This window comes from Drosophila grimshawi, unplaced genomic scaffold (assembly GCF_018153295.1).
Source record: "Drosophila grimshawi isolate 15287-2541.00 unplaced genomic scaffold, ASM1815329v1 contig_848, whole genome shotgun sequence".
NCBI classification, from domain to species: Eukaryota; Metazoa; Arthropoda; class Insecta; order Diptera; family Drosophilidae; genus Drosophila; species Drosophila grimshawi.
In genome coordinates, this window is record NW_025063692.1 from 7,780,737 (window position 1) to 7,807,704 (window position 26,968).

The 26,968-nt window shown below is 41.8% G+C and overlaps 8 protein-coding genes across 11 annotated transcripts; 3 read left to right on the forward strand and 5 right to left on the reverse strand.

The window, feature by feature from the left end:
* Positions 1–375: 375 nt before the first annotated feature.
* Positions 376–3,757, reverse strand: LOC6565541 (very-long-chain 3-oxoacyl-CoA reductase). The gene is made up of 5 exons (XM_001992219.3): positions 3,072–3,757; positions 2,875–2,921; positions 1,494–1,569; positions 1,087–1,427; positions 376–1,020 (listed from the first exon to the last, which is right to left on the reverse strand). Exons 1-5 carry the CDS (start codon positions 3,232–3,234, stop codon positions 685–687), a joined length of 963 nt encoding a protein of 320 aa, XP_001992255.1. The 5' UTR covers positions 3,235–3,757; the 3' UTR covers positions 376–684.
* Positions 3,758–4,446: 689 nt separating this feature from the next.
* LOC6565542 (peroxidasin) lies at positions 4,447–7,825 on the forward strand. 2 transcript variants are annotated; one of them, XM_032738762.1, is made up of 7 exons: positions 4,447–4,511; positions 5,144–5,462; positions 5,560–5,643; positions 6,111–6,557; positions 6,607–6,784; positions 6,857–6,993; positions 7,081–7,169. In XM_032738762.1, exons 3-7 carry the CDS (start codon positions 5,562–5,564, stop codon positions 7,086–7,088), a joined length of 852 nt encoding a protein of 283 aa, XP_032594653.1. In that variant the 5' UTR covers positions 4,447–4,511; positions 5,144–5,462; positions 5,560–5,561; the 3' UTR covers positions 7,089–7,169. The 2 variants fall into 2 exon arrangements, with proteins under 2 accessions (XP_032594653.1, XP_001992256.1); XM_001992220.2 differs by lacking the exons at positions 4,447–4,511; positions 7,081–7,169 and adding an exon at positions 7,231–7,825 and having other exon boundaries at positions 5,079–5,462.
* A 2,176-nt stretch (positions 7,826–10,001) lies between these two features.
* LOC6565543 lies at positions 10,002–11,245 on the forward strand. 3 transcript variants are annotated; one of them, XM_032738810.2, is made up of 3 exons: positions 10,063–10,220; positions 10,301–10,593; positions 10,670–11,245. In XM_032738810.2, exons 2-3 carry the CDS (start codon positions 10,426–10,428, stop codon positions 11,018–11,020), a joined length of 519 nt encoding a protein of 172 aa, XP_032594701.1. In that variant the 5' UTR covers positions 10,063–10,220; positions 10,301–10,425; the 3' UTR covers positions 11,021–11,245. The 3 variants fall into 3 exon arrangements, with proteins under 3 accessions (XP_001992257.1, XP_032594701.1, XP_032594702.1); XM_032738811.1 differs by having other exon boundaries at positions 10,065–10,220; positions 10,509–10,593; XM_001992221.2 differs by having other exon boundaries at positions 10,002–10,593.
* A 211-nt stretch (positions 11,246–11,456) lies between these two features.
* LOC6565544 (frizzled-4) lies at positions 11,457–16,017 on the reverse strand. Its single transcript, XM_032738809.2, is given in 6 exon segments — positions 11,457–12,758; positions 12,818–13,386; positions 13,388–13,725; positions 13,798–14,033; positions 14,129–15,305; positions 15,677–16,017. Coding segments are annotated over 4 exon segments (2,220 nt in total). The 5' UTR covers positions 15,214–15,305; positions 15,677–16,017; the 3' UTR covers positions 11,457–12,758; positions 12,818–12,825.
* Positions 16,018–17,077: 1,060 nt separating this feature from the next.
* Positions 17,078–19,495, reverse strand: LOC6565636. The gene is made up of 2 exons (XM_001992223.2): positions 18,195–19,495; positions 17,078–17,619 (listed from the first exon to the last, which is right to left on the reverse strand). Exons 1-2 carry the CDS (start codon positions 19,214–19,216, stop codon positions 17,352–17,354), a joined length of 1,290 nt encoding a protein of 429 aa, XP_001992259.1. The 5' UTR covers positions 19,217–19,495; the 3' UTR covers positions 17,078–17,351.
* A 462-nt stretch (positions 19,496–19,957) lies between these two features.
* LOC6565637 (mediator of RNA polymerase II transcription subunit 18) lies at positions 19,958–20,904 on the forward strand. The gene is made up of 3 exons (XM_001992224.2): positions 19,958–20,157; positions 20,213–20,499; positions 20,563–20,904. Exons 1-3 carry the CDS (start codon positions 20,036–20,038, stop codon positions 20,802–20,804), a joined length of 651 nt encoding a protein of 216 aa, XP_001992260.1. The 5' UTR covers positions 19,958–20,035; the 3' UTR covers positions 20,805–20,904.
* A 173-nt stretch (positions 20,905–21,077) lies between these two features.
* LOC6565638 (peroxisomal targeting signal 1 receptor) lies at positions 21,078–23,108 on the reverse strand. The gene has a single exon (XM_001992225.2). The coding sequence runs from the start codon at positions 22,986–22,988 to the stop codon at positions 21,309–21,311; it is 1,680 nt and encodes a 559-aa protein (XP_001992261.1). The 5' UTR covers positions 22,989–23,108; the 3' UTR covers positions 21,078–21,308.
* A 195-nt stretch (positions 23,109–23,303) lies between these two features.
* LOC6565639 (protein MMS22-like) lies at positions 23,304–26,954 on the reverse strand. The gene is made up of 3 exons (XM_001992226.2): positions 26,540–26,954; positions 25,878–26,482; positions 23,304–25,816 (listed from the first exon to the last, which is right to left on the reverse strand). The coding sequence occupies exons 1-3, from the start codon at positions 26,896–26,898 to the stop codon at positions 23,385–23,387; spliced, it is 3,396 nt and encodes a 1,131-aa protein (XP_001992262.1). The 5' UTR covers positions 26,899–26,954; the 3' UTR covers positions 23,304–23,384.
* Positions 26,955–26,968: the final 14 nt, after the last annotated feature.

A 26,968-nucleotide genomic window follows, 5' to 3' on the forward strand; every position in this document is an offset into this window, starting at 1 on the left:
GCGGCGAATGATGTCTGCAGTTCGGTGTCCTTCAAATCGTTGACTGCTGTTGTTATTTTTTTTCTTCTTGTGACTTATGTTGTTGGTGCCACTGCTGCGTAGATTTTAACAAGTTGGAATTGGAATTGTGGTGCTTGTTAAGCGGCTTTGTTGTAATTATTCATCGAACGGCTATGTCACTTCCACTTTCAATCAAAATCACAAATACAATAAAGCAAAATCAAAATTCTCACTTGTGTTGGATTTGTTGATATTATATCGATAACGATAATAACATTTCGAAAACCGAGTACGTAGCTCGTTAATGCGTTAAATCGACAAACCGCCACACATACTATCGATGGTTTTTCAATAGGTAAACAAAAGCGCCAACCGTTAAGTTCAATCAGTTTCCAATTTATTGCAGTTGCATAACAATACTTAAATGAATTTTAAAATATTAACTGATTAATATTTTTTTTTGATATTACAAGTTTTGTGTATTTTTTTGTTCTTTATTTAATGTGTAAATGAGTGGTGGCACACCTAATAGGTATTGATAAGCATTTTCGTGTGCCACCACCGAGTGCGTCGCGTGTCGTTTCGTTAGGCATTTCATTTCCCCCCTTTCCCAATTCCTCTTCATAAGAACGTCGAACAGACTCTAAATGGCATCGACAAATTGCAAATTTTTTGACATTGTCATTATTGTTCCTTTTCTAGGCGCCGACGAGCACGCTTGCGTGTAGCTGAAATATTCTTAAGAACCTCGTTTCTGGCAAACTGCTCACCGAAAACAGCCTCTGTAAAATGTATGACCAGTTGAAGCAATGCATGTGGTAAATATCCAGCTGTTTGTGTGGCAAAGCCGAGTGTCGCCAATGCGGATTTCACATACGTTTCGGGCGATGGTGCAAACCAACTCGGCTTACGTATCTTGGACATGTTGGTGGCGACAAAACCAGGCTGCACACTCTGTATAAGTATGCCATACGCCTTGTACTCGGTGTACAGATCATCGCTGAATTTATTCACAAATGCCTGGAGAAACACAAAAATAACAGTCCAAATAAATAAACTACAAATTAGAGGACTCAATGTGCTCACCTTTGTACCGCTGTAGACGCTCAGTAAGGGATTGGGGATTACCCCGGAAGTCGAGGATAAATTTATAATGACACCCTTACGCTTTGTCACCATGCCTGGCATGAAGAGCGCTGTCATGTGCGTCACGGAATGTATATTAGCGGCAACAAGATTGTGCAGAAACTTGGGATCGGCTTCGTACAAATCCAAAAAGTATTCCGGATGATTGTAGCTAATGCCCACATTGTTGACCAGTACACCCACATCTAGACCAGTTGTTCCTTCACGTATCTTCTTATAGATGTCCAAGCCACCCGTAAAGTCCACATCGATGACTCGCGTCTCGACCCCGAATTCATCGCCTGTAAGTATGCCGTGATTTAGAACTATAAGCCTGGCTCAAACACTAAGCCATATTCAGCCCATACCAATTTCCTTAGCCACAGTATTGAGTTTCTCCAACGAGCGACTAATCAACACCAGTTTCATTCCTTTGCGTGCCAACTGCAAATTGCACGACAAATAATAAAGTTATTTATAAATATATAATATTTACATACATTAAGCTTAATCTACTGATCATATCACACTAAATCACAGTTCTACAAGAGAATGTCGAACTCCTTATACGCAAATACATAAGGCAAGATGTTCTTAAATGTGCTTAATAACTATGTTTATTGTATTATTATAAGCTGTGTAAGCAGTTCTTATAATAAGTGTATTACAGATCCCTTGTACAGTGGTCACTCGAAATCTAGAACGCTACTAATTAAATGCCGAAACTAGACTTCTGGTGACTTCCGTATCCGTCGAGCATTTTAAAGTTCAACATTTGAGCTTTCTCGTTACGATTAAAACGCATTCTTTAAATTAGCAATCCACGCTTGAATGATAAACATACACAGCACATTTGAATGCTAATTACATGCGTCGGGTGCAGCCCAGAAGCGTGTGTGCTTGGATTGTTTATAAATTAGAGGGCAACTTGGGTAGTTAAAAGTCAAAGTGTCTTGTTTATATTCAATAATGCAATTTGGTAAACAAATGATGTTGCGACACGTATTGCTAACTGGACGTTAGCACTTTGAAACTCATATGGGAAATTGCTATGTCAACATTTCTAGGGTTTATGTAATGTAAGCATTTCCAAGTATTGGCTAAATAAATAAAAGCTGCTTATGGATTACTTGCACTTTAAAATTTTGTTTTGTTTTGTTTGTTTTTTTTTTTTAGTGTCAACCCCTTAATGAATAATTAGCAGTTAATGAATTACAACTAAGTGCATTAGCGTATAATATAAATATTGAAGAATACAATGTTCAAGTCATGATCTAATGTCTAACCCAATGACAATTCCTTAGCTGCATTTTTTGAGCTGAGTTTGTTTTTTCTGGACAACACCGATACATATTGCAGTCACCATGGACTTTGCAATGCAACACAGATTCTAGCTGAAGTTCTAGGGGCAAATCCGCACCAGCAATGCCCTCTCCTACAATCAATACAGTCAAAATATCTTGGCTTACAATTGGTTTAGTAAATCAATTTCAAAATTGTGATAAAATTTCAACTAAAGTCACATTATTTCATTGGCTTTAAGTTGATACTTGTTCGGTAATTTTTCACATCTAAATCAAAAGTAATTTTAGAACTATACTAATTGCAATATAAACCAACATTTTCAGATTGTAAAGTGAATAGAACCAAGACCTTCTTCAGATGAAAAGAAGGAGAAATATTTTTCGCGTATGACTCATAAGGCTCGAGTTCGTTGATTTATCCATTGATCCATTTGTGTGTACATACCTCCCTTGCATAAGCCTTTCCAATGCCATCCGTGGAGCCGGTAATAACTATAAAATATGTACAACAAAAATTGGTAGCAATTATCAAACCGTATAAAGCTAAAACTTGAGCAATGGACGCCTTATCAGGGTTCCAATCAGGCGGACGTCGTCATTATCTTGTACAAAGTTCAAATGCCAAACGTAATTGAGACTTACCTGCCCACTCGCCCATCTTCGAAAGATTCACCGAGGAGCCAAACAGCTTTGGCCCGAGCACATTCACATAGATCCAGGGCAGGACCTTGCGACAGATCTGAAAGCCTACAATGCCCATGGCAATGCTGCCTAATATGTTCAAAGTACGCGAATATTCCTCCATCTCACAAAAGTCGTATGTAATTCCGAAAAATGCAAAGAACAATCGCAGCGCTGTTGTGTGCTGTTGTGGGCTAGTGTCTCGACTCTACGGACTCCGTTTGGGGTCGCTGTTCGACGTGCTGCTGCTGCTGCTGCCTCTGCTGTGTTCCGCTGCCGGCGTTGCTTTTGTCGCTGTATTGGTTCCGAAGTGCTGCCCTCTCTCTCCGGCTGAGATTGTCAATTGAATTTTGTTTTTTTTTTGTTGTTTTATAAATTCACTGAATGTCTGGAAATATGCGGGGTATGTTGTCGGCTGTTTCTGTTTAATATTCAAAGCAGAAGAGCGCGCGAGTTCGACAATTCTGCTGTTATGCATATAAAGAGCGATGAATTTCCTTTTGGTATAAGCTTATTATGGTTTAGTTTCTCTTCTATTTCTTTGCCGAAAAGTCAATATTAGTATTTGGAAGAAATACAATTATTATGTGTATGAAATGTCACCGCTGAGACAGAATATGAATTGAACAGTTTTTTTTTTATTTTCCGACTGAGCATATTTTGGGTCGGTCTGTGTGTGTGTGTGTGTACGCGTGTGTTTCTAGCGTCGCGCCACTTATGCATTTACCCTTGTGTGTGTGTGTGTTGTGTGCTCGGCTGACGGAGTCGTGCTCTCACGATTTTGAGCAGGCATATCGCACCACCGCCAATAAGCGATAACGGGGCACACATGTGCTTGGTCAGGCACAGACACACACACACATACACATTTACTTACTCTCACTGAAAATTGCACATGCGCAGAAAGTAGACACTAAAACCCGATGACGATAATTTCAGGCGCTCAACGGCAATTTTGATTTTCTGCTTGGACTCGCATTTAATATTCAATTATTGTTATTTAGTGCATTTGGAAGTTTTGCTCCATAACCGAAATGCACACTAGATGGCGCGCCACAATCAGAAATAAGTGTGGCATACTTTTAAGCTGTCGACAAATGTATCTTATTATTATTTATGCATGAGGAATTTGAAAATTAGGACAATACTATGCAGATGGCGCCATAGCAACCCCAATGACTTATGCATTGGACCAGCATCCTTCTGTTCACCTCCATACAGATGAAAGAGAATAAAGGAGAGAGAGAGAGAGAGCGAGAGGAAACAATTGCAGGACCGCTTAATTGGCAAATGGAATGCGAGTCCTTTCTCCGGCAGTCTCGAGCCAATTGCGTGTGAACCAACAACGTTGTCCTGACCGGCAAATGCAAAATGGGCATAAATATCATGATATTATTAAAAGTGAGCAACTCTGTTGAGTTTTAGAGGCGCACAAAAAAAATGTATACGCAACGTTTTTTGTTGTTGTGGTTATAATTATCATAGTTTGCACAATTAATACAAAGTTAGGTAAATCGGTTCAAATGGGAATATAAATAAAACAAGTGGTTCGCTTATATAGTTAATATAATTCAAATTTGATAACAAAAATACAAAAAGTTGGCATAAATACAATCCAATCCAAATACTTGTTTCCCACAGTTAAAGTGCCATAAACAAGCAATCCAATAAAACGTTTCCTATCAAAATCTTGAGAGCCCATTAAAATCTGCTGTGTTCCATGATAGGCCAACAAAAGAGCTGTCGAGCGTTCGTTTATTGTTGAGTGTTTTGGCATGCGCACATCCTATCCTGACCTACATTTCAATTATTGGTCATCTAAGCAGCATCGCCATCCAAGCTAGAAAAAAAAAATATATACAAATAAATAAATAAAATAAAGAGCAATTGAAATGAAAATACAACGAAGATACAATACACACACACACACACACACACACACTCACACACACATACACACAAACTACGCATCACATTCGTACATAGTACATATAAACTGAGAAAGCTAATAAACGTTTTCTTGTCTTGCACAGTGAAATCAGTGTTATCAATCAATCGGGGAATGCACGCAGAAACAGTTCAAATGCAAGAATAAAAGCAAGCAAGCCATGCATGTCCCTCCCACAAATTGCAATATGGTGAAAATCAGCAGCCAATTATAAGGGATACCCAAGGAAAATTGAGGAAAATTTAAATAAAACAAAGCAATTCGAGAGAAGCAACTCAGTGCCAACAAGAAAAATGTTGCTAATTAGATAAAAGAAGAAGAAGAAGAAAACGAAGAAGAAGAAGAAGAAGAGAAGAAAAGGACATCAATTATATTGGATTGAAAGTAAATTTACATATGCTGCGGTGAGTTTTTCACTTGGCTTACTGTGCAGTTCATACGAATAGGTATGACACTTGGTAAATACATATTGTGTATATATATTTGAATTGTTTGTTGCAGTGATGAAATCTAGATTGTTTTGGATATTTGCAATTATATATTCATCGCTACATCATATAGGTTCCGGATCCACCTCGACGACCTGTAAGTGTTCAAATATTTTAAATATTACCAACTTATATCGCTGTATACCTGCCCTTCTCCTCCTACTACCTACCCTACCCCTCTGTCTCTTCATCCATCTGTTCCAATTGTTATGGCTCTTGTGCCCTCCCTCTCGATGAAACTTAAAGTATATATTCGCCTTTTTAGAGTAAAAAATTGAAATACAAATTATTCCAGCTGCGAACAAATTTTTAGCTGTTAGCAGACTAACTTCGATCTACAATGGTATTTAATCTTCGGATAAGATAACCACTCTTTCTAGATTTTCGTTGGTCCACAGATGAATAACTTCTTTTCCGACCAAACTCATCAGTTACAAGTTTAATTATTATTCGAACATATCAATTTTTAACTACTATATTATATAGCTTCAATCGAATCAGTGGTTTGCGTACCAAGATAGACATAGATTTTGCCTCATAATATGTATAATTGGTCAATTGCAGTGAAACGTCCCCGAGCTGGAGATCCATTTGATACGTTTCCGAAAAACTTCTGGCAAGAGTTCTCATCGCCGTTTACTGACACGCCCGAAGATGAGGAGCTGGAGGTTACCGAGACGACAACGCACGAACCGTTTCCGTTCTTCGCCGATCCCTACACGACAATTAATGTAAGCACCCAGCTGTCATCTAATGTCTATCTGCACTGTCGGGTCAATGATCTGCAAGGGAAGACGGTCTCTTGGATGCGACGCAAGGGTGATGATCTGACCCTAATCACCTTCGGTCAGCATACATACAGCGGAGACTCGCGATACTCGTTGGAGTTCGATGAGCCAAACGATTGGAAGCTCTCGATTCAATATGCCAATGAACGGGATGAGGGACCCTATGAGTGTCAAGTATCATCGCATCCACCACTGGTACTCTTGGTATACCTAACTATAATTGGTAAGTGAATCGAGAACCTTTATCATCATGTACATCATGTGCTCCACAGTTCCTCATGTGGAAATTCTCGATGAGCGAGGATCGGCCACACCGGAAAAATACTACAAAGCTGGCAGCACCATCGAGTTGCAGTGCGTCATCTCAAAGATTCCACATCCATCGTCATATATCACCTGGCGTCATGGCGTTCGATTGCTCAACTACGACACTAGTCGTGGGGGCATCAGGTATCTATTAGTATACCTATAGATACTTATCTCAGTGACTATACGAATTCATTATATTTCTATATTGCATAGCGTTAAAACAGACATGCTGCCAGGCCGGGCCTTAAGTCGTCTCTATATAGCCAATGCGAATCGTCAGGATACCGGCAACTATACTTGCATGCTAGGAAATGAGATAACAGAAACGGTAGTGGTGCATGTGCTTAACGGTAAGTGCAACGACAACCCAATTTCCAGGTTCCTGTTTAAATAAATTAGCAATCTACTTGACAACTGACATGTACAAAAAATTGCAGAAATCTAAACTAACTTTGGATAAAGCTGTTTTGGGATAAGTCAAATATGATATTGATTATTTAAAGGCATCCATTAAAGCAATTTTGATAGCAACCTTGTGTGTGAAATTCTTAAATGTAAATATTATTTGATATCTATGTGTATTTCAGGTGAAGAGCCAGCTGCAATGCAACATGCGAATGGGACTCGATTTATATCCAGCCCTCTAACAATGGTTGTGTTTTTTATAGTATTTGCGATAGTTAAACCCTTTCAGCGATGACAACATTGCGAATGACCCAAAACAAAATTGGAAATGCTATCAAAATAACTTTAATATACTTAGAAAACGAAGCATAAGAAGAATAAGAAGTATTATGGGAAAATGCATAAGCCAAAATATATAATCTTGTCCAGGATTGCATTTTCAACTTTTACTCTAATCATGGGTTGTTTAAAAATACATAGCATAACTGAATACTAATTGTAAGTTTAAATGAAACATGTAACAAAACAAAAAAACAAACAAACAAAAAGAAAACGACAGAGTAGAAGGAAAAATCGTATATAAGGGCGTACGTGAAAATTTAAGAAATTGATTTTGCAATTGAAAATTAAAATGAAAATGAATGTGAATACTTCAACTTTAATCGTACTACAAAAGGCCGTGTTTTTGTTGGCTAAAGTACAATTACCCTTCCCCGCTCCCCCACTTTCATACCTCACACACACATACATCCATACACACACACATAGTTATTTTATAATTTCTGATATCACCTTCCGAATTAGAAAAAAAGAATAGCCATTATATGTGTACATAATATTTGATGTTGATATGATGGCTGTAGCTTCTTGAAATCAAACGGCATATCAGTTGGGATCATTAGACCATTCTTGGATAACATTTTGCAACTAGTTTTAAACATAGTACATAAAAAATGAAAGAAACTTCCCCTTTCCCCGCAATTGTTTTCCGCAGTTCCATAATCAGCTCCTTGCTAACGAAAAATCGGATATGATATAATATTTATTGATCTTCTACAGAGTTAGTTAAAGCGTTGAGTTTTTGGTTCTATCACAGTTAATGTTTTCTAGATATATTCCAACTACCAAAATAAATACCCAGTACTTACGTAGACGTTAGGTGAATGTAGTGCACAAAAACCCAAATACCCTGATATTTACAAAAGAATACTGTGCCATTCAAAATGGATACATATCTTTTAATTTAATGTGTACAATTAGACAAATTGTTCTTAATTACATACTTAGGTTGCGGAACCAAATGACCATCGTATCTTGTATGTACAGACTTATGTAGTGTATTTCTTTTTGGAAACCTAAACCGAAATCTGAAATCCGAATATCGAGTGTACAACCAAACGGACCAAATGGGTTAAAGATGAAATGTGCTTCCTTTTTTTTTTTTTTTTTTTTTTTGTTGTCCCTTTCCAGTTTCCCCCAACACACGCAGAAACACGAACAAACACACAATTGTTAACTTTCTTTGATTGTGGCATGATACATGATTGGTATTCACATAGAATAGGTTTATATTAAACATTTATACTATGCTTGATCGCTTTATTACTCTCGCTTGCATCATTCTTATTATTATTATTATTATCATTATTATTATTATTATAATTGTTATTATTAAATATGTACCTAAGTAATATCGGTCTATTAGAGCAACTATTTCGGATATCTAAACACAACTGCTAGCGGCAGTTTTTTTTTATTTTCCACTCCCATATTTGGTATATTCTAAAAAAAAAAAAAACCAAAAAAAAAACGAGAAAAATCGAAAAATTAAAGCTCAGCTTAAAACTACATACAATTAATTGATAAGAACTTAAAACTTAAACAAACTTGGCTAATTTCGAATGGTCCACAGTAGTTATTGTAAATTATTCAATTGATCCCAACCAGCCTGCTGGTCTGGTTGGTTTATTATGGTGTATGCCCTTAAATACAAAAACAAATGTTGGAGTGAGATAACGAAACAATACTTAGAGACTAATGAAAGTGACGAAACTTTTAGAAGCATTTTGGTTACAGTAAAATATTTAAGAATTATTGCAAAATTGATATTATAAATAACAACATAAATATTTATGTATGCGGCTAATGTCAATGTCAAATGCCGTCATTAATATAATAATAAACCATTGTATAAAAATAAAATACAAACAAGACCACAAACCCACATCTACACACTCATACACACAAATACACACACATTTCTTTTTTCTATTAAAAAAGAAAATTTAAAATCCAATAAAATTGTTTTCATTTTGGAAAAAATAGTAAATACAATGATCATGAAATGAAGCCAAACTATTAAGCGATCAAGAGGCAAACGCCTTTCAGTGGCCCTCAAATCGAAGCAGAATGCGTTGAACAATCCCCCAATCAAAAGCTCCACCACGATGCGTTGAAGTGAACGAAATTTAGAGTAACTACGACCACTTCGCTGACCTTTACCACATTGTTATTGTGCACATCAGGCACTTTTCCTTTGATATTTTGTAATATCAGCTGCTCCCGAGTTGATTTCGTTGGAGTGCGTGTGGCGACAGCCGACAATCTTAAGGTGAGCGTGGCCTGTATTTTGGTGAACAGCGTCCATCGGAAAGGTTCTGTCCACATTTAATAAATTTTTTGAAGCGTCGCGCTGCCACATGCGGAAATATCTCACTTTACAAGTTGCAGGTGGCAGCTTGATCTTAGGCACACAACTTCTATTCACACATAAATGCATTAATATCAATTGAATACTTACTTTGCAAAGTCTTATCCATGCTAGCGCGTGAACCTTCCAATATCGGCAACGCAATATTTTTTAAAACTCATTTAAAAATGCGCGCCAACATATCGAAGGGTTGCATCGATGTTAAAAGAAACATATCGATTTTGAAGAAAACCATCGATGTTTGAAATAAGTGGAAAAGAATTGATGCGTGTGTGTTGCTCGAATTCAATTGTTGATAAAATTTTGGCTGTTTTTGTTTTTAACTTGTGTTTGTGGCTGATGCGCATCGCCATTGAAGCGGCATTTTATTGATTGCATATGGCAAACTGGCGCTTGGCACGCGACGCCGGCCTCCAACCCAAGGACAATAGCGACCCCTACATAGGCAGACGACATTAACGTGTTTGTTTTGTTATGTTTTGTTTAGCTTTGTAATTCAAGACCAAAACTAAAACCGCTCAAATTGTGTTTGTTTTGGATAGCTCGGCCATTCACTCAGTGCCGTCGATTTGTGGCAGCTGCGTTTTTACGTGTGACGACAAACTAAGGGAGCATTAGCATAATAAGCCCCTTTAATTAATTATCTGAATTAAATAACAATAAAATAATGTCGAATACAACTGAGCGCTGCGAAACCGATCGCATATCCAACATAGAGCTGCAATCGAATAAACGCATGCTTTACTTCAGCGATGGCGTCATGGAGGAACTCTCATCCAGCGATAGCGATATGGAGGCGGACGTGCCTGATAAGGGCTACGATGTCCAGCTTGAGGTTTGTCACATATTCCACATGACACACTTCTGAATCAGAACCGTCTTAATACGTTTGTGACTCATTTCATTTGCAGCGCGAATTGCCTCTTGTGCCACGCCTACGTTACAAGGCCAGCAAGGTGGGCAACAACATACTGGCCGGCATTGACTATGTGGGCGGTGGGCTGGCCTCCTTTCTCGGCATCTCAGGCTCCAAATATGCCAGCGAACTGAAATATCATCAGCGGGAGAGGGAACAGAAGGAATCCGACGCTGCCGCCACCGACGAGGACCCTGACAACAATTGGCAATCGCAAGCAACTAACAACAACAGCAGTAGGGGCAACAATCGTCACAACAATAGGATTGTCGTTTGTGAGCCCGTTCGCAGTAACGGCTACGTGGAAGCGCAACCACAGCCATCGTTGCCACCTAGTCGACAATAAAAATTAAATGTTCGATGACCTCGCCAGTAATAAAACAAGCAATGATAAAAACAACCTTGAAGGATATTGCCATGAAAATGCTCATCCGGTGAAATCGTAAAAATTGTGTGTAAGCTCTGTACATAATCAATATGTATAATAAGTAAGAACTTCAATCATTTTCGACACTTTATTCGCTATAAATAAGTTACAAAATACAAAATACATATTTATAAACAATTTAAACACATTGTTTCATTAGACAAAAAAAAAATGGAGCCACAATTAAATTTGGCCAAATATACATATATTATAAATAATATATAGATAGTGTAAATACACATACATTGTTCGCTGAAAGTAGTATTTCCAAAACATAAACCAATGATTTTACTATTCAATTTACAATTTTGTTGTTTGTTGCATTTTCAATGGGTCTCATTTAAGAAATATATATTATACAATTTTTTTAATTTATGTTGAAAGTTCATATTTCCCAGCGAGCCGTTGTATTGGTATATAATTTTTTTAATTAGCTCGGTGTAAAAACGTGTTCAAAAATATATTTAACCAATAAGTTTAGGCCAGACTTTAATAGACACTTACATACGGCCACATATACATATAATTATAGATTAGAGTACATTGAAAATTAAGTACTTGGAAGTTCTTTTAATAAGTTCTTAAACTAATGGCACATTGAATACAATTACAATTGTGTTATATTTTAAGTACACTTGCAGTTAACATCATTTATGTTTTGTAGGTGAATCGAAATGGTTAGATTATTATTTTGATTTGATTTATTGTTTATCTTTAAAGTTTAAGCACATGAATCACAGTATCACAGTATTTTGTTGCTGCGTAAACAAATAAAAAATAAAAACCAAAAGAAAAATAAAAAGATCAAATGAGTTTCATTTGATATTTATGCTATGCGGGCAAGAATTGTTTAGTGGATTGTACTTTGGTGTCATCGGCAGCAGACCTAAATTTAATATTTAAAAAAATATATATATATACTTATAAAAGCACCATGCATAACATTTCGTTATTAATGAATTCTCAAAATGAAATAGCTTTCACTCAAATTTCTAAAATATATATTAATAATATGTGTATATATCTAAGGCAAGTTGTTTTCTTTTTCACATTTTTGGAAGCCAGTAATTCATTTTGAGTTTTTTTTAAATTATTACACGGAATCATGCACAAAAAACACAACGAAGCAATGCACAACATATAAGTTAGGACATTAAGTTAACACACATTATTTGAAACTAATACAATTACAGAAATACATTTAGGTTGATTCTCAAAAAAATAATGACAGTAAAAATGCCTAGTTAGCAGGATATGTGCATAGCACATACAGCGATAATTATGATTCCAATTGTATCAAATTTAAATTTTACAACAGTTTAATAACTGAAGTCGGTACAATGGGCTTTACTAAATTTAAATTGGTAAGTAGAACAACTTGGGAGGCTTGCCACAAATAAAACCTTGCATGTGGAATCTTTCATTGTTAACCAGGTTGAATATTTGGATAGATACTATTACGCTAACAAACCTTGTAAAATGTGCCAACAAGTTGGGCGCAAGCTCATGATCCAACTTAAAAGCTAAACTAGACAGATCTAATCTGACCTTGGCAGGAACGTTTGTGGTTAAGCAGCCGCAACTGTTTGGGAATCTTAGTGCGGCGTCAGACTTGAAAGAACTGCTGGCCATGACGATGACGTGTTCTTGTCACATACTGTAAGTTGAGAGCAAATATGAATGAAAGGATAAGTGGAACTTATTCAGTTGACTTACCTATACGTTCACAGGAGCGTCTCATTGCCGTAGCGCTGTAGTTGCGGATAATGCGAATAGCTGGTATGATGTGCCTGATGACCATGATGATGCTTCTGCGGCACATAATGCAGGCGGTGATGCGAGGAGTGAGCATGCGGCGGCGATTGCTGCTGAACGCTGCGTCCCAGCGAATAGTTGGACATTTGATTCAAAGAGATGGAGCCAGCGCTCGTTTGCGATTTGTGCTTGTACGGACTGCTGATTATTGGCGGTGAACTGGCCATCGACTGATGTGACGGACGCACCGAATGGTAGGAGACAACCGTGCTGCTGCAGGCAATATGCGAGCCACGCGAACTACTCTGTCCATCGAGCGTGTGCTGCTGCTGATGATGATGATGGTGATGATTATGTGGCTGAAGCTGCTGTTGCAACTGCTGCTGTTGCTGATGATTTGGGTGTATTGTGCGCTCTCCGCCCGGTGTTTGCTTGAGCGGACGCAGAGACAACTGTCGCTTGTACATGCTGGATATGCTTGGTCCCAGCACCCAAGCGAAACAACAAATGCCCAGCATGAGCTCCATGAAAGGCTCGCGTTAAATATGGCCAAAGTGGCGTGCTCGTCTCCCGCGCGCTCAGCCACACATCAATGTTGGCAAATTCATAGATAACAGCGAGCAGCAGCAGGGCACAGGCGGCGCCATAAATGAAAAGAAAGATACCAATGCCGGAGCTGTTGTGCGTGGCCAGCTGCAGTTGCTGCTGCAGACTCAGCGCATTACTATTGCGCAGTATCTCCTTGTTGCGGCAGTGCACCAAATATCCAGATATTAGATTCATTGACCCAAAGATCCAGTAGCAAAAGACGGGCGTGGCGACCAGCACCTGTAGCGCCTTATCCGACTGATTGCCCACGAAGCAGGCGCCTGATCAAAATTATAGCAATTATGTTGGAAATTCGCTCGAATTGATACACAAAAGCACACGCAAGGACTCACCCAGTAGTTCATCGGCATCCACCAGTCGCATTACAATGACCGCTGCCGTTTGAAATGCGGGCAGTCCCCAGGCCACAAAGCAAACAAAATTATTGCGCGCCAAATCCTGTTGGGCGGTGTTGCCACTCCCACTACCACCATGCCTCTTGGCGGCGGCAGGCAACGCAATGTGTCCTTTGGTGTCCGGACTATTGCGGCGTATATCGCGATGCCAACCAAGGCATAAAATTGCCCACCTGTGCACAGACAAAACAATTATATTTATGGATTGCCGACTCGAAAATTCTTATTCTTATGATCAAAAAGATTGGATGAATGAGAGCGAACTTACCAGGCACAGGCAGCCATGCCAAAATAGTAGCGCAATAGAAAGACGCTGGCGCAGGCCGCATTGGATAGTCCATCCACGCTGAGCAGGAGCTCATTGGGCGCCTGGGGATCCGTGCCGCAGGAGGTGCCCGTGCGTCCGACAATGAAACGGACCGTCCAGCCAATGGTGATCATGTTGTGGCACCAGAGCAACGGTGACAGCAGACGCGACCATTTGGCGCCCGCATTGCGTCCACAATTATCGCCACCGAGGAGGAGAAGACAAAGTGTGGCGACGCAAGCGAGTCCCAGGGCAGCATAGGCCCACGTGGATACCCAGATCTCGGAAAAATGCTTCTCACTTGGTGTAAATAGAATGTCCGCCTCGCAGAGTGGGGCACAGCGTCCGGAGCGATGCAGTTTCACATATAAATGGGATTTGGCCAATGCGGAACAATCGAGCGGCAGAGATGGTGCTAATTTGATGCCAGTTCCTGGCATATTCATATTCGGGCCATATATGTCATGATCCTCCTGCAGGGGCAAATGCGTCTCACCGGGTCCCTCCATGCACATGGTCTCGTGATTGTTCTCGCGCGGAAAACGCTCACAGTCGAGCGCCGGCGGCCAGGGAAACCCAAATCCCTGCAGCACCGGATGGCAACGTATCCGTACAGATTCACACAGACTGCGACAGGGTCCAATGGAATGCACCGGCGCCTTGGGCGTACACATTGGCACATAGGCGGCACAGAGGAACAGCTTCAGCTGGGAGCTGCAATCGTATTCGATGAGCGGCGCGAATGTTTGCAATGTGTATTCCACATCCGTTTGCAGCTCGTGTCCAACGAGATTTGGCATGGATGTCTCATTGTAGCCAATGCCGCGGCACATTTCGATCCGAATGGGCTCGCACTGGCGAAAGATTATCTCCGACGGCGCGTGGCTACTACTACTACTACCACTACTAATACTACTACTACTACTGCTGCTACTACTACTGCTGCTGCTGCTGTCCCCTGCTCCTCCACCGACAACGATTACTGTCCGCGCCTCCAGCAGTTGCAGAAGCAGCAATACTGCGGCCAGCTTCCATTTTGCATTCATTCTGCTTCTGCTTCTGCTTCTACTTGTTGCTCTTGTTGTTGCTGCTTCTCTCACTGATTTGCATAGTGCGCATCAGTGTTGCCAACCTTGATCTAGCAAAAAAAAAAAAAAAGCTAAAAATATATTGAAATAAATATATTTTATTTGAGCGAAAATAATTTTTTTTTGTTTATGTTATCTGTGCAATGAAAATGTTCCTCTGATTTGAGAAAAGAAGTTTACTCCTTTTTTAACAAATTAACAAGCTAAAAAGAACCGTCAGCAGAAAAAAAGCTGAATTAGCAACACTGTTATGCACCTCGAACCCTTTTCTACATACAAAAACTGGTTTCACATGCTCTCGCACTCGTTAATATGCGCGATCTCTTTCGCACAGCTCATTCGCTGCAGACATCGCCGTCGCCGCCACCGACCGCCCGACCGCCTGTCTGGCCTGGACTCCCCTTGTCAACTCGTTAACTACCTTGGCGTCGTTCTTGTTATCGTGCCGTCGCTGCTGCTGCCGCTGTCGCCGTTGCTGCTGCAAACTAGTTTGGTGTTCTTGTTCTTTCACAATTGGTATGCAGATTATCTTCTCCCAATTACAAATTTCATATGCACTTTAACACATTTTAACTAGTTCTGTTTTATTTTTTTTTAATATTTTGTATGTTGTTCCTGCTGCTGCCCAAATTTGAAGTTGTTTATGTTTTCGATCGTTTAGGAATTTTGGTTCGTCAATTTGGTTTGTTTACTTAAGTCGCAGGTAAAAATATCTTTTCATTTATGTGGTTGGCTAGTCACACAATTTGCATTGGATATATATATATATATACTTTTCTCTTGTTGCATTTATATGATTTTACACTACCAATTTGATTTTGTGCTCACTAGTTGAATGTTTACTTTAACTTAAAGGGTGAAAAAGTTGTAAATATTGCGTTGAATCGTTCGCTAGAATATGTAGATATGTTTCTATCGATAACACGCTATTAAAATGAGGTGGCACGACGATTACTCTAGTGCTATTAAAAATACAGTGTTGGCAAACAGCCTGCAAGTCATACCATCCACAAAAGCACAAAATTCGAAATCCACAATATCCAAAATTACAAGCACAGTGGAAGAATAAGCGTTATTTATTTTTAGTTTTTTTTTATTGAATTTAAATAGAATTATTAACTGGTATATATGAAGATAGCAACAAGTAACACAAATTGCACCCTTTTTCATCAACGCTATACCAAAACAATTTTCTAACGATTCACAACAATATATGCCCAAATTTTTACAATTTCCATTAACAATGTCGTTTTTAACTGTACACACCACTACAAGAGCGAAATGCATATGTATTGAAGATCGACAGACGCGAACACCATGCACTTTTTCAATTTTGCATTTGTTTTTCTCTTTCGCTATCTCTCTCTTTAAGACACATGCTCTCTTGCTTGCTTTTATGATTGGCCTGAATGCGGTTTTGTCTCTGTTTTCGAAAATACGGCCGCAAATGCTCTCTCTCTCTCTTTCTCTCTCTATCTTTGTCTTTATCTTACGGGGAAAAATCAAGAATTCGCATTTTTAGCCACATATCCTTTTGTGTGTAGACTTTCGTTAACCGCTTTTGTATATTTATAATATAGTATATATGTAATAATATTTGTATATGTAGTTATAGATAATTGTTTGTTTTAAGAATATTACAAATACTTTACATTATTTAATTAGTGCGAGTAACATTACAATAAAATCGAAAAACAAGCACAATATATGCTCAAAATATGAAATAGTTTTGAAGTTTTTGTTTTTTTGTTTTGGGGTATGCTTAAATATATAAACATATATATATGTATATATATATATATATATATATATAATTTGATGCAGAATATGTATATGTATGTATATCTATGTACGTATGCCATATGAGGATTGACAACAATTGTTCAACAAAAACGAATATCAGCGATAACAAGAATTATCTTCGGCTGCCAACGGCCGAAGCAGCCCGCATTATTATTACTCTCACCCAAAATTGTGGCACATAAATGTTAATATATTGACTATTGTGTGTTTTTGCTTTTCTTTGTCCTATGCATCCAAATCTTTGGTTGAATTTGGGGGCTTGGGCAATTCTTCTATTTCATAGTATATTGCTTTTACTCATCGTAGTCGGTGATCATCAGGCCCCGTTTGGTGAAGTTTATCGAAGAGATCGTCGAGAGATGCGGTGCCGTATCTATCCCATCGAAGAGGTCACTAGTAGCTGAACTATTTAACGAATTTAGCGTTACGTTGAATGATCCGCCAGCGGTATTGAAACGCAGCTCCTGCAGCTCCTGTTGCTGCTTTAGGTTATCCAACTCGTCCCTCAATGCTTGATTGCTTAGACGCAGACTCTCCGCCTCTTGCAGGCAGTCGCGTAAGCTGCAAAATTGACATCATTATAATAAATGTATATATTTGAAAATATTTCAATTTCATTTTCAATTCATTTTTAAATCAATGCATTCAATGATGACCTAAACACGAACGAATATCAATTATGTTACCAGCCCACATATATATTTACTTAAAGAAGATCGACTTTCAATTGGAATTTACTTGGCATAATAATTAAATAAATAGAGTTTCAATGGGAAACCATAACAGAAATTCAAGTCATGTGTTTAGTCTGCAATTAACTTCAATTGAAATTCAATTCAATGCAAGAACAACTCACACATATACAACGAAAAGAAAAATGTCATTTAAATAAATATAACTGGAATCAGCTTATATATTGAAATTCAATTCTAGTTGCAAGTGAAACCGGTTATTCAATTTGTTTATTTAATTGTACTAGAAAAAAAGAAAGAATTTGAAAGAGTATTTCGTATATATTTGATTGTATATACTACGTTATTGTATATACTTATACTTGAAATTCAAAATAGTAGTTCAATTTTTTGAATTCCACATAAAAAAAATGAATCGGTTATCATCCAGCCACCCCCACTTACTTATCAATTTCGTTCTGCATGCTCTTGATGTAGTCGCAGGCCTTGATCAGGATTTGTGATTTAGAGTCGTTGGGTGGTGTGCGTCCATTATTGTGGCTGCTACGCAGGCTCGTCGAAGTTGTGGTCGTCATAGTCGTCTTGTTGCTGCCGTCTACCGTTTCAGCCGAGAGATTTGCATTTGTGGTTATTTGCGGCTTATAGCGATTGCCCTCCGTGGGCAGCATCTCTTTTAGCTTGAAGATCCAGCAGTTGATCTTGTCGCGCCGGCGACGCTCGACTTCGTTGTGGGTGGCACGACGCTTATCGTCCCGTTTCTTATAAGCATCCAGCTTGACATTAAAGTGAGATGGAACAGCTGCTGTCTGGGAAGCATGAGCTGGAAGAGTTGGTGGATGTGGATGGTTGGCCACTGCAATAGAGGAAATGCTGCCGTTGCCATTGTTGGGTGGCGTTGAATCTTTGTTGGCAGCAACAACAACATTGTGTGTGGTGGGCGTGGCAGCGCCTCCGCCACTAACGAATAGCACGCTCGTGGACGGTATGGAGTCCGGCTCCAATTTGATGGATGCCATTGCTGTTGTGTTTGTTGTTGCTGTTGTTGTTGGGATCGTATGTTTCATTTGCAGCATTTGTTCGCTCGTTTTGGTGTCCTTAACTAAATAGATTTCACAACCGGTTGGCAGCTGCAGATTTGTGGGCAAAAGGGCATGCAGTGCATCTAAATCTGGTTCCTGCTTAATGCTCTCAATGGCATAGAATTCTTGAGATTCATTCGAGTTGTCATCATCGCCGCAAATGGTTAAATATATTTGTGCACCATTATTAATGTCAGTCACGCCTCCCATGCTGCTGCTGCCGCTGCCGCCGCTGCTGCTGGTTGTGAGAAACAGACCGCTTGTGGTGCCTCCCCCAACAATATTTGCAACGTTGCCATAAACTGAATTGCTCAGGAGCGCAACGTCTGTGGCTGTGGCAGTGGCAGCTGTTGCTAGCTCCAGACGTGGCCGTTTCTTCACATTCATTGCAGCTGTTTGTTATTGCTTGTTGCAGTTGTTGTTGTTGTTGCAGTTGCATTAGCTGGCATCTCACGTAAATTTTGGGTGTCTCCTCCTTGGTATTTTTTTTTTTTTTGTGTTTTGTTGTTCACGTAACTTTTAACTGGTGTACTAACTACCGTTATGCCGAAACGTTGCGACACACTGCGTTGGCAATTCGCATCGAATTTGTTTTGCCATTTAGCTGGCTACAATAAACACGATATCAACACATTTGTTGTTGGCTTAAACAACAATAATAATTGCAATTGCGATGATGTGCGATGGCTGTTCTTTTTTTTGTGTCTGGCATCCTTATCTGGCAGACTTCAGCTGGCAACCTCACCCGCAACGTAAGTGAGTCAAGAATTATCGCATTTTTAAGATAACGTCCATGGAAAATACAAATGGCGCAAAACGTTTGCTCTGCGCAACTACGTCATATATACAAAAGTATGACATATCAATATCGCTGTTAAATTACAATTTTGCAGTGTATTCCAAGCAATAATACGAATTTAGAGCGCTTAAAAGCATATGGAACAATAAGAGGTATTTGCTGATTGGAGCGCCGCCACAATTTGTCTCTGACGTCACGAACATATTTCTGAAGGCCTAGAAAGCTGCGCATGGTGTTACCTTCTAAGATCTAATATTCTTGGCATGTAGTCGATACATTTCAATTTCGATATGCCGACAGCCAAAATTTGATTTTTGCAATACGACGATAGTGTGGAACATAAACAAAAAAGAACCGCTTGAGTTGTGCGGATATTTATTGAAATTAATATATATTAACATACCCTGATGGCTATCTCTTCGGCACGTGAATCACTCTCGTTGGCGTTAAACAATCGATTTCTGCCTAATCTCGAGTACTTACTGCAAGGCTCTATTTTAGACACAGCCGTCGAACATTTGATGCACAGGTGTGTATGAAAAAGCGAGCGAAACTTCGGAATAAACTTAAAACTCTCCCGACAGGTTGAAGGGTCTATGTGATAATGTTGATACGTCACCAGAGAGATTTCACGATCTTGAGGTATGCATGAGCCTGAGGCAGCCAACATCACCACAGCCGCTTTTGTTGCGCGTGCGACGCGCCCTGGGACAAGATGCTCCATTTCAGATGCGCTATTTAGGTCAGCCCGAAGTGGATATGCGTCGACCAACACTAGTTCGCAGCTGCATGGACTGCGCCTGCACCAATGGAATTCTCGATTTTCTTACCGAAATGGGCTTTCGCCTCGAGTTCGAGTATATAGCAAAAGGTTACCTTTTTGTGTTATGATTAGCTACGAGGATTAAGAAAATATATATCGATTTCTATGCAGGATACATGTTTCGCAAGGGTCGCATGAAAATTACCGTGTCCAAGCTGATTAAAATTGTGCCCGGCAAGCAGCAGGACATGGCGAATGAGCCCATCTCACAGAGCTACATTGTCGAGTTGTCTGTGGTGGCGCCCACGGGTCAGGAGAACGTGGGCGAGGAAATGCGTGTGTTTGCGGAGCAGCTAAAACCATTGGTTCAATTGGAAAAGATCGACTACAAACGTCTGGGCAATCTACCATAAGTCCATTGGCTCATACCACTCTCATACTTTAGTTATAAAATGTAGCATATTATTGAAACACAAAAAAAAAGAAGAAAAATAAATGCAAATTGTCATTTTATCCATGTGATGACATTTTTAATGCATTGTAAAAGAAATTAGTCACGAAAAAAGAGATTTGCGTTCCCATAACGATTTACCAACTCTAAAATTTGAAGATCAATTAATTAAGATGGGAAAGATTTAAAACGAATTAACATATTGATTGATGATAGAATAATCGGCCGACTTGTAGAAAACATATTTGAACAATTTATTCATGTTCAATTCAACAGTAATTGAACCACTTAATTGTTTAAAGACTTACACATACAAAAAAATACATTCAATACAATGTGTGTATAACAAAAAAATATGTACGGAAAAAGTGACAAATTGTGGGGGAATGCAAAACACAAGTATGTATTACTCGTTCTTGTTTTTGTCCTAAATTCACAGCTAACACCTAAAAACAGTGACCACATGCTAATCCTTGAAGGCCTCGTTGAGGGCGTCCAAATTTCGTTCGCTTATATGACCCTGCAGGTCGCTGCGACCCATCAGCGATATGACCATCTTTAGAGTGCTCCAAATGGACTCGGACATTTGATTTTGGCCAACAGCCTGGGCACTGGGCAGCTCCCGGGCGGCATTTGTGTGCGCCTGCATGGTTAGAGCGGTGATCAGATGCTCAGCGGCCTCCTTGTAGGCCTTCAGATTCATGCAGCAAACGCCGACGTTGTACCGGACGCGTATGAATCCCGGCTGGAGTTGGAGTGCCTGCTGATATGCCTCAACGGCCTCAACGGAACGTGAACCATTGGCTAAACTGGCACCAAGACGATTCCATAGCTTGGCGTTTTGCGGATCAACATGGACGGTCGAGCGATAGCAATCGACTGCCTTGTCAAACTCGCCTGATAGATTGTAGAGAACGCCGAGTGCCTCTTGCAGATCGGAATCGAGTTGAGCGGGCTGCAGGCGTACCGCCTCCAAATAAACCTGCTGCAGATCACGCAGCTTGTGGCCGCCAATTAGCGAGGAGGCCAACGAGGTTGCTTCTGATTGCAGCTGCGGATAAGCGGTCAACAGATGCTTATATTTTGGATTCACCTCCAGCCAAGTGGATAACATTTTCACTGCGTTGCTCTGCAAACCCTCGTTGGTATAGCAAACGGATAATGCCATCAGCACCTGCCGATTATCTGGCTGCAGTTCGAGTGCACGCTTCAGTGCCGCAATGGCCTGTGGATCCATTTCGTTTTCGGCTTGGGACATACCCAGCAGCTGCCAGACTTCGACACGTTCAGGCTCCTTTTTGGCGGCTACCTCAAAGCAGAGCACCGCACTGGGTATGTCACCTTTGGTTAGGTACTCCTTGCCCTTTTCAAATGCATTGTCCAGTTCGGACATGGGATTCTGTTCGGCAAACTCGTACTCCTTGTACGCATCCAGATTCTCATTGTATTCGGAGAGCCACGGATGCTCGTTCTCTTCGGAAAGCTTTTGCCATTCGTCCTGCAGTCGCTGCCAGAACTTTTCATTGAAATTCGACGCAGTCTGCTCGCTTTGCTCGTTGTTGCGCTGATAGTCGTTAATCCAATCGTTGACAGATTCTCCAGCATTCTCGACCTTTGGCAGATTGTCGGTTATGATTGTTTCCATGCCTTCATCGAAAAAGGCATCGTGCTGCTGCTGCAGCTGAGGTGGCGCTGTCATGGCCATATATGGTTGTCGCATCATTGGTGGCGGCATGAAATTTTGGCTGGTAATTAGCGGCTCATCGAAGAACTCCTGGGCATGTTGCATGTGCTGCTGTTGCGGCTGCATATGCAACATTTGGTTTGACAGCTGTTGTCGCTGTTGTTGCTGTGCAAAGTCCCGACTCCACTGGACACCCATCGCTGCCTCCTCTGCTGCTCCACTATGGATTTCAATGCCACGCATCTCCTGCAGCAGTTTGTCCATTTGAAAGGATTGCGGCGGTGCGGCAACTTGGCCGAGAAAATCATTGACCATCTGCTCGTCCGGGCGCAGGCTGCGCTCGAATTGCGCCTGTTGAATACCTTCATTCTTGTGGGCCACATCGCGGGTGAATTGGCCGCCCAGCTGCATCAAGGGATTCACAGCGCCACAGTCGCCTTCCACAAGTGGACGTAACGACATCGTTGCTACGTAACAAGTAACTTGCCTCGCTTACTCTAAACACCTTGAGGAGGATGAAGTTCTTTAAGATAAGAAGCGAAACAAAAGTCCAAATGTCCACAATGGAGATGGACTATATATACATATGTAATATATGCTTTAATCCAAATAGATATATCGAATGCAGCCAGACTTGTTTTAACTATCGATATATTGTGCGTCACATATATCGATGATGAGTAAGTAGCGGTACTTTGCTACCACTTGGTAGATTTAAAATGTAATAAATTTGTGATTACATTTGTGTCAGTGTAATGTCAAAAACCAGAGATATTATTGTAATCGAAATACTTATATGTATACATTTATTGAAGGTATGATTTTGTTTGGGGTCTGTGAACTAGATGTATTTGTGTACTAAGTACTAGGTGCTGTTTGGAGGACCTGCTGCAATCGCTGCAGGCACTTGCGTATGCCCACATCCTCACCAGCGGCACGCTTCAGCTCTACGTTGACGGCCTGTTTGCGCACAAAGCTATAGAGTGGTGCCACCAATTGTGGAGCCGGCTCCGCCAGCTTGATGAGCATCTGGAAGTAGAAATAGGTGCAGTGCGCCAAATGCTTTTCGGCCAGCGAGCGTATGTCATCGGAGCAGATCTCTTGCGCCGCCATTGAACGCTGGAACACACCGAGATGGACCATCTGGCGATAGAGATTCAAAACTTGGATGCGGCTCGGCTCCAGTTCGCCGACAAACATGATATGCTCCAGCAGTGGAATATTCACAGCTTTTAGGAGCGTTAAGAGCTGTGGTTCTGCACTCGGCGCATCCTTTGTCTCACCCAATCCTACGAAAAGTTGCTGTATCACCATGAGGATTAATCCAACATTCGCACCCACTTGGTTTCGCTGCACACCCAGAAATTGACTCGCCAAATTCTGCAGCACAAACTGGGCCAGTTCGCCATCCGCATCCGCTTGTAGAAGCGTTGCAAATGGACGAGCCACCAGTTTGACGTTGCTCGTAAAGCCAAAAAGCGGAGTCCAGTGAAGGATGAGCTGCTCGAGTGTTCGACCAAGATACGCATCCGTGCGATATGGCAACCGGCCAATGCCCTGCAACAGCACCGGGAATATCTTGTGCACCAATTGTGGCAGACGACCCTCCGGTTGAATCCCCGCTTGCAGCTGTGTGGTCAACAGAAAACGCACCATAGCCAGGTGGAAAAAGCAGCTGGGCTTGGAGCGTACATAGGTCAATGTGGCGCAATTATAAATGACAATGGCCAAAAAGTTATAGAAGCGTGCCCCAATCTCTGGACGCTGCTCCGTCAGTGCTGGGGGCAGCCACTGCTCAAAGTGCGCCACATAGCCATGCAACTTGTGGCTGAGTTGCATGCGAACGTGCGCCACTGCATCCTGCTGCTGAGCGCGACGACCCAATGCGCCAAAGAAGGCACACAACGGTTCACGGCCCTCCAGCGACGAAGCATCCAATCCCAGCGCACGAAACTCTGCCAGCTGGGCAACATGTGGCGTTAGGGCCAGCACGGATTCATGCTGCGCCGTGAGCAGCACCAGCGATTTAATCCACACTTGGATGACAAGCACACTAGGTGCGACAGCAACAGTAGCGGCATCATCCTGTTGTTGCATCAGCACATGGAGCAGCAGTTGGGCACTGGCAGCCGTATTTGCTGGCTCGGTGCCCAGAAGCAATAACTCCAGTAACTTACGATCCTTGTCCAGGGCAACGAAATCGGCCGCCAATTTGGGCAACCAGACGCTGTAGCCGTTGGCATATTGCAGTCGCAACTGTGGCAGTACATGCTGCTGCAGTGCATCCCACATGGCACTCGACGGATTTTCCTTTAGTTTTTGGCACAGTAGATGCAACGCCTGCCAGACGCGTTCCTGTGCCGCCTGACCACTGTGCTCCAGATAATGCGTCAGCCAGGAGGACACAAGGAGTTGCTCACCACGTGCACAATCATCGGCCAGCTCGAAGATGGGTTGCAGTGTCGCTCCAAAGATGCCACCGACATCAACATCGTTGCGTACGACTGCCAATTGAACGAGCAGCTTGCTCACATAATCCTCCATCGGCTGTCGGCGCTGCGCATGGAGCAGCAACAGGGCCATGTGTCCTTTGGCAGCCAGTTGGCGTCGTGCCGGCGGCAACTTGTCCAGCGCCAGACAGAGTAGCAATTCACGCAACTTGGGCGCCAGTTCGCCAAACTCTGCATATGTGAGCAGCAGGCAAAGGAATAACTCGATCACATGATGTATGCCGGATTCGTTTAAGGCCAACAGCTTGGCAGCACTAAACTTGCTAAAGATACGACCCATTAGCTTTTGCGCTCCGGTACGTCCCAGAGATGGCAGCTGTTGCAGCGTCTTGCCCAACAACAGCACAAAGATCGTAAAGCTGCTCAGATTTAAATCCTCCATTTGCGGACGGGCGAGCAGCATACGATAGCGTTCCACATAGGCAGCGCCGCTGGTGCAGATCAATGGCAGCTGCTCGAGCAGCTGCATACTAAAGCTAGAGTTGAGCATACGATGCAGATACTCCCATAGCTGGCACAGCACATCCGTATCGGGCTGTGCCCAGCGAAGCTGCAGTGGCGCTATCAGACACAAATAAACGCGACGCTGCTGCTCATCCGGCTGACAGGCAAGAAACTGTCGCAGCAGGCTTCCAGTCTGCAACAGTTCTGCGCCGACAGTTGCTGGTTTGCTCAACTGCAAACCATCTGCGCCATAAGCAGCCAAGCGAGCGAGACTAAGGCGCAACCAGGCATAGAACTCGTGGTAAGCCAAGGCGGTAGCGTTGTTGCCACACTCAGCTGCAAGAAAATAGAATGTAAGGTTAACCAAACAAACATCGCTAGAAAGTTGAAAACGTACGCTGCAGTTGTGTCTTGTGTCGCTGCATCGCCCGATGGAATAGTGGCCAGAACGCGCATTCTAAGCCCATTTGCTGATGGAGCAGCAGCCAGAGTTCCTTGCTGCAGCGGCACACGAATGCCGAAGTGTGCAACAGTTCAGCGCTGTGTTTGCTACGATAGTGATAGTTGGCGCAAAGCACCAGATCATCGAAGATGCGCGCCAGTTGCGTCTGATAGCACAGCTGATCCTCTTCCTCCTCCTCTCCAGTTGCAGTTTGATGCTTTCGCAGCAGGCACAAATCGAGCAGACGCCACTCAAGTGCCCCGTGGTAGAGTTGATAGGCAGGCGCCTGGCACTCATTGCCCTTGACATGCTCTGCAAAATAGAGGACACGCCATGCTGACGCATCCAGACAACTATTGAGCAGCTCACGGAGCTGCCGAACGCCGGGTGAGATAATGTGCCACTGCTCCGATATCTGCACGTCGTGCAACAGCCAATGGTAAAAGTGTGTGACCTGCTGGCGTGCCTCATACCAGCTGGCAGTGGCAGCACTTAGCGCGGATTTGGATTGAAGATGCTGCTGACCTGCTACAGCGCCGCACAGCTTCTGTATATTCTTGCTAGGATTAATTCGATTCTGATTATAGGATACAGGACGCACTCGGACTAATACTCACCACGCCTCGCCCTGCAGATAACGAACTACCATGCACACTTGCAGCTGTCCCTCCTCGAAATTAAAGCTTAATCTGTCCAGGCGGCTGCGTGGCACCGGCGCATCCAATGCATAGCCATTTCGCACAAATCCCGTGTTGGGCAAATCATTCGAAGCCCTGCTCGTATCCCGTCCGCTGCAGTTAAATTCGGGCAGCATGTCCAGTGCATCCCTATCGTCATCAGTAGCAACATTCAACTCGTCACTGTTGCCCAATAATTGCAGCTGCACCTGCGGCTCTGGCGGCAACTTTTGCGACACTTGCAAATAGGCACTCAGAATGTCCTCATCGTCATCTGACTGGAAAAGATCATAGTCCATGGTAAGTGCAAGGACTTGAATATTATTATAATCATTTGTTTTTGTTGGCAGCACATGAACTGCAGCGTTT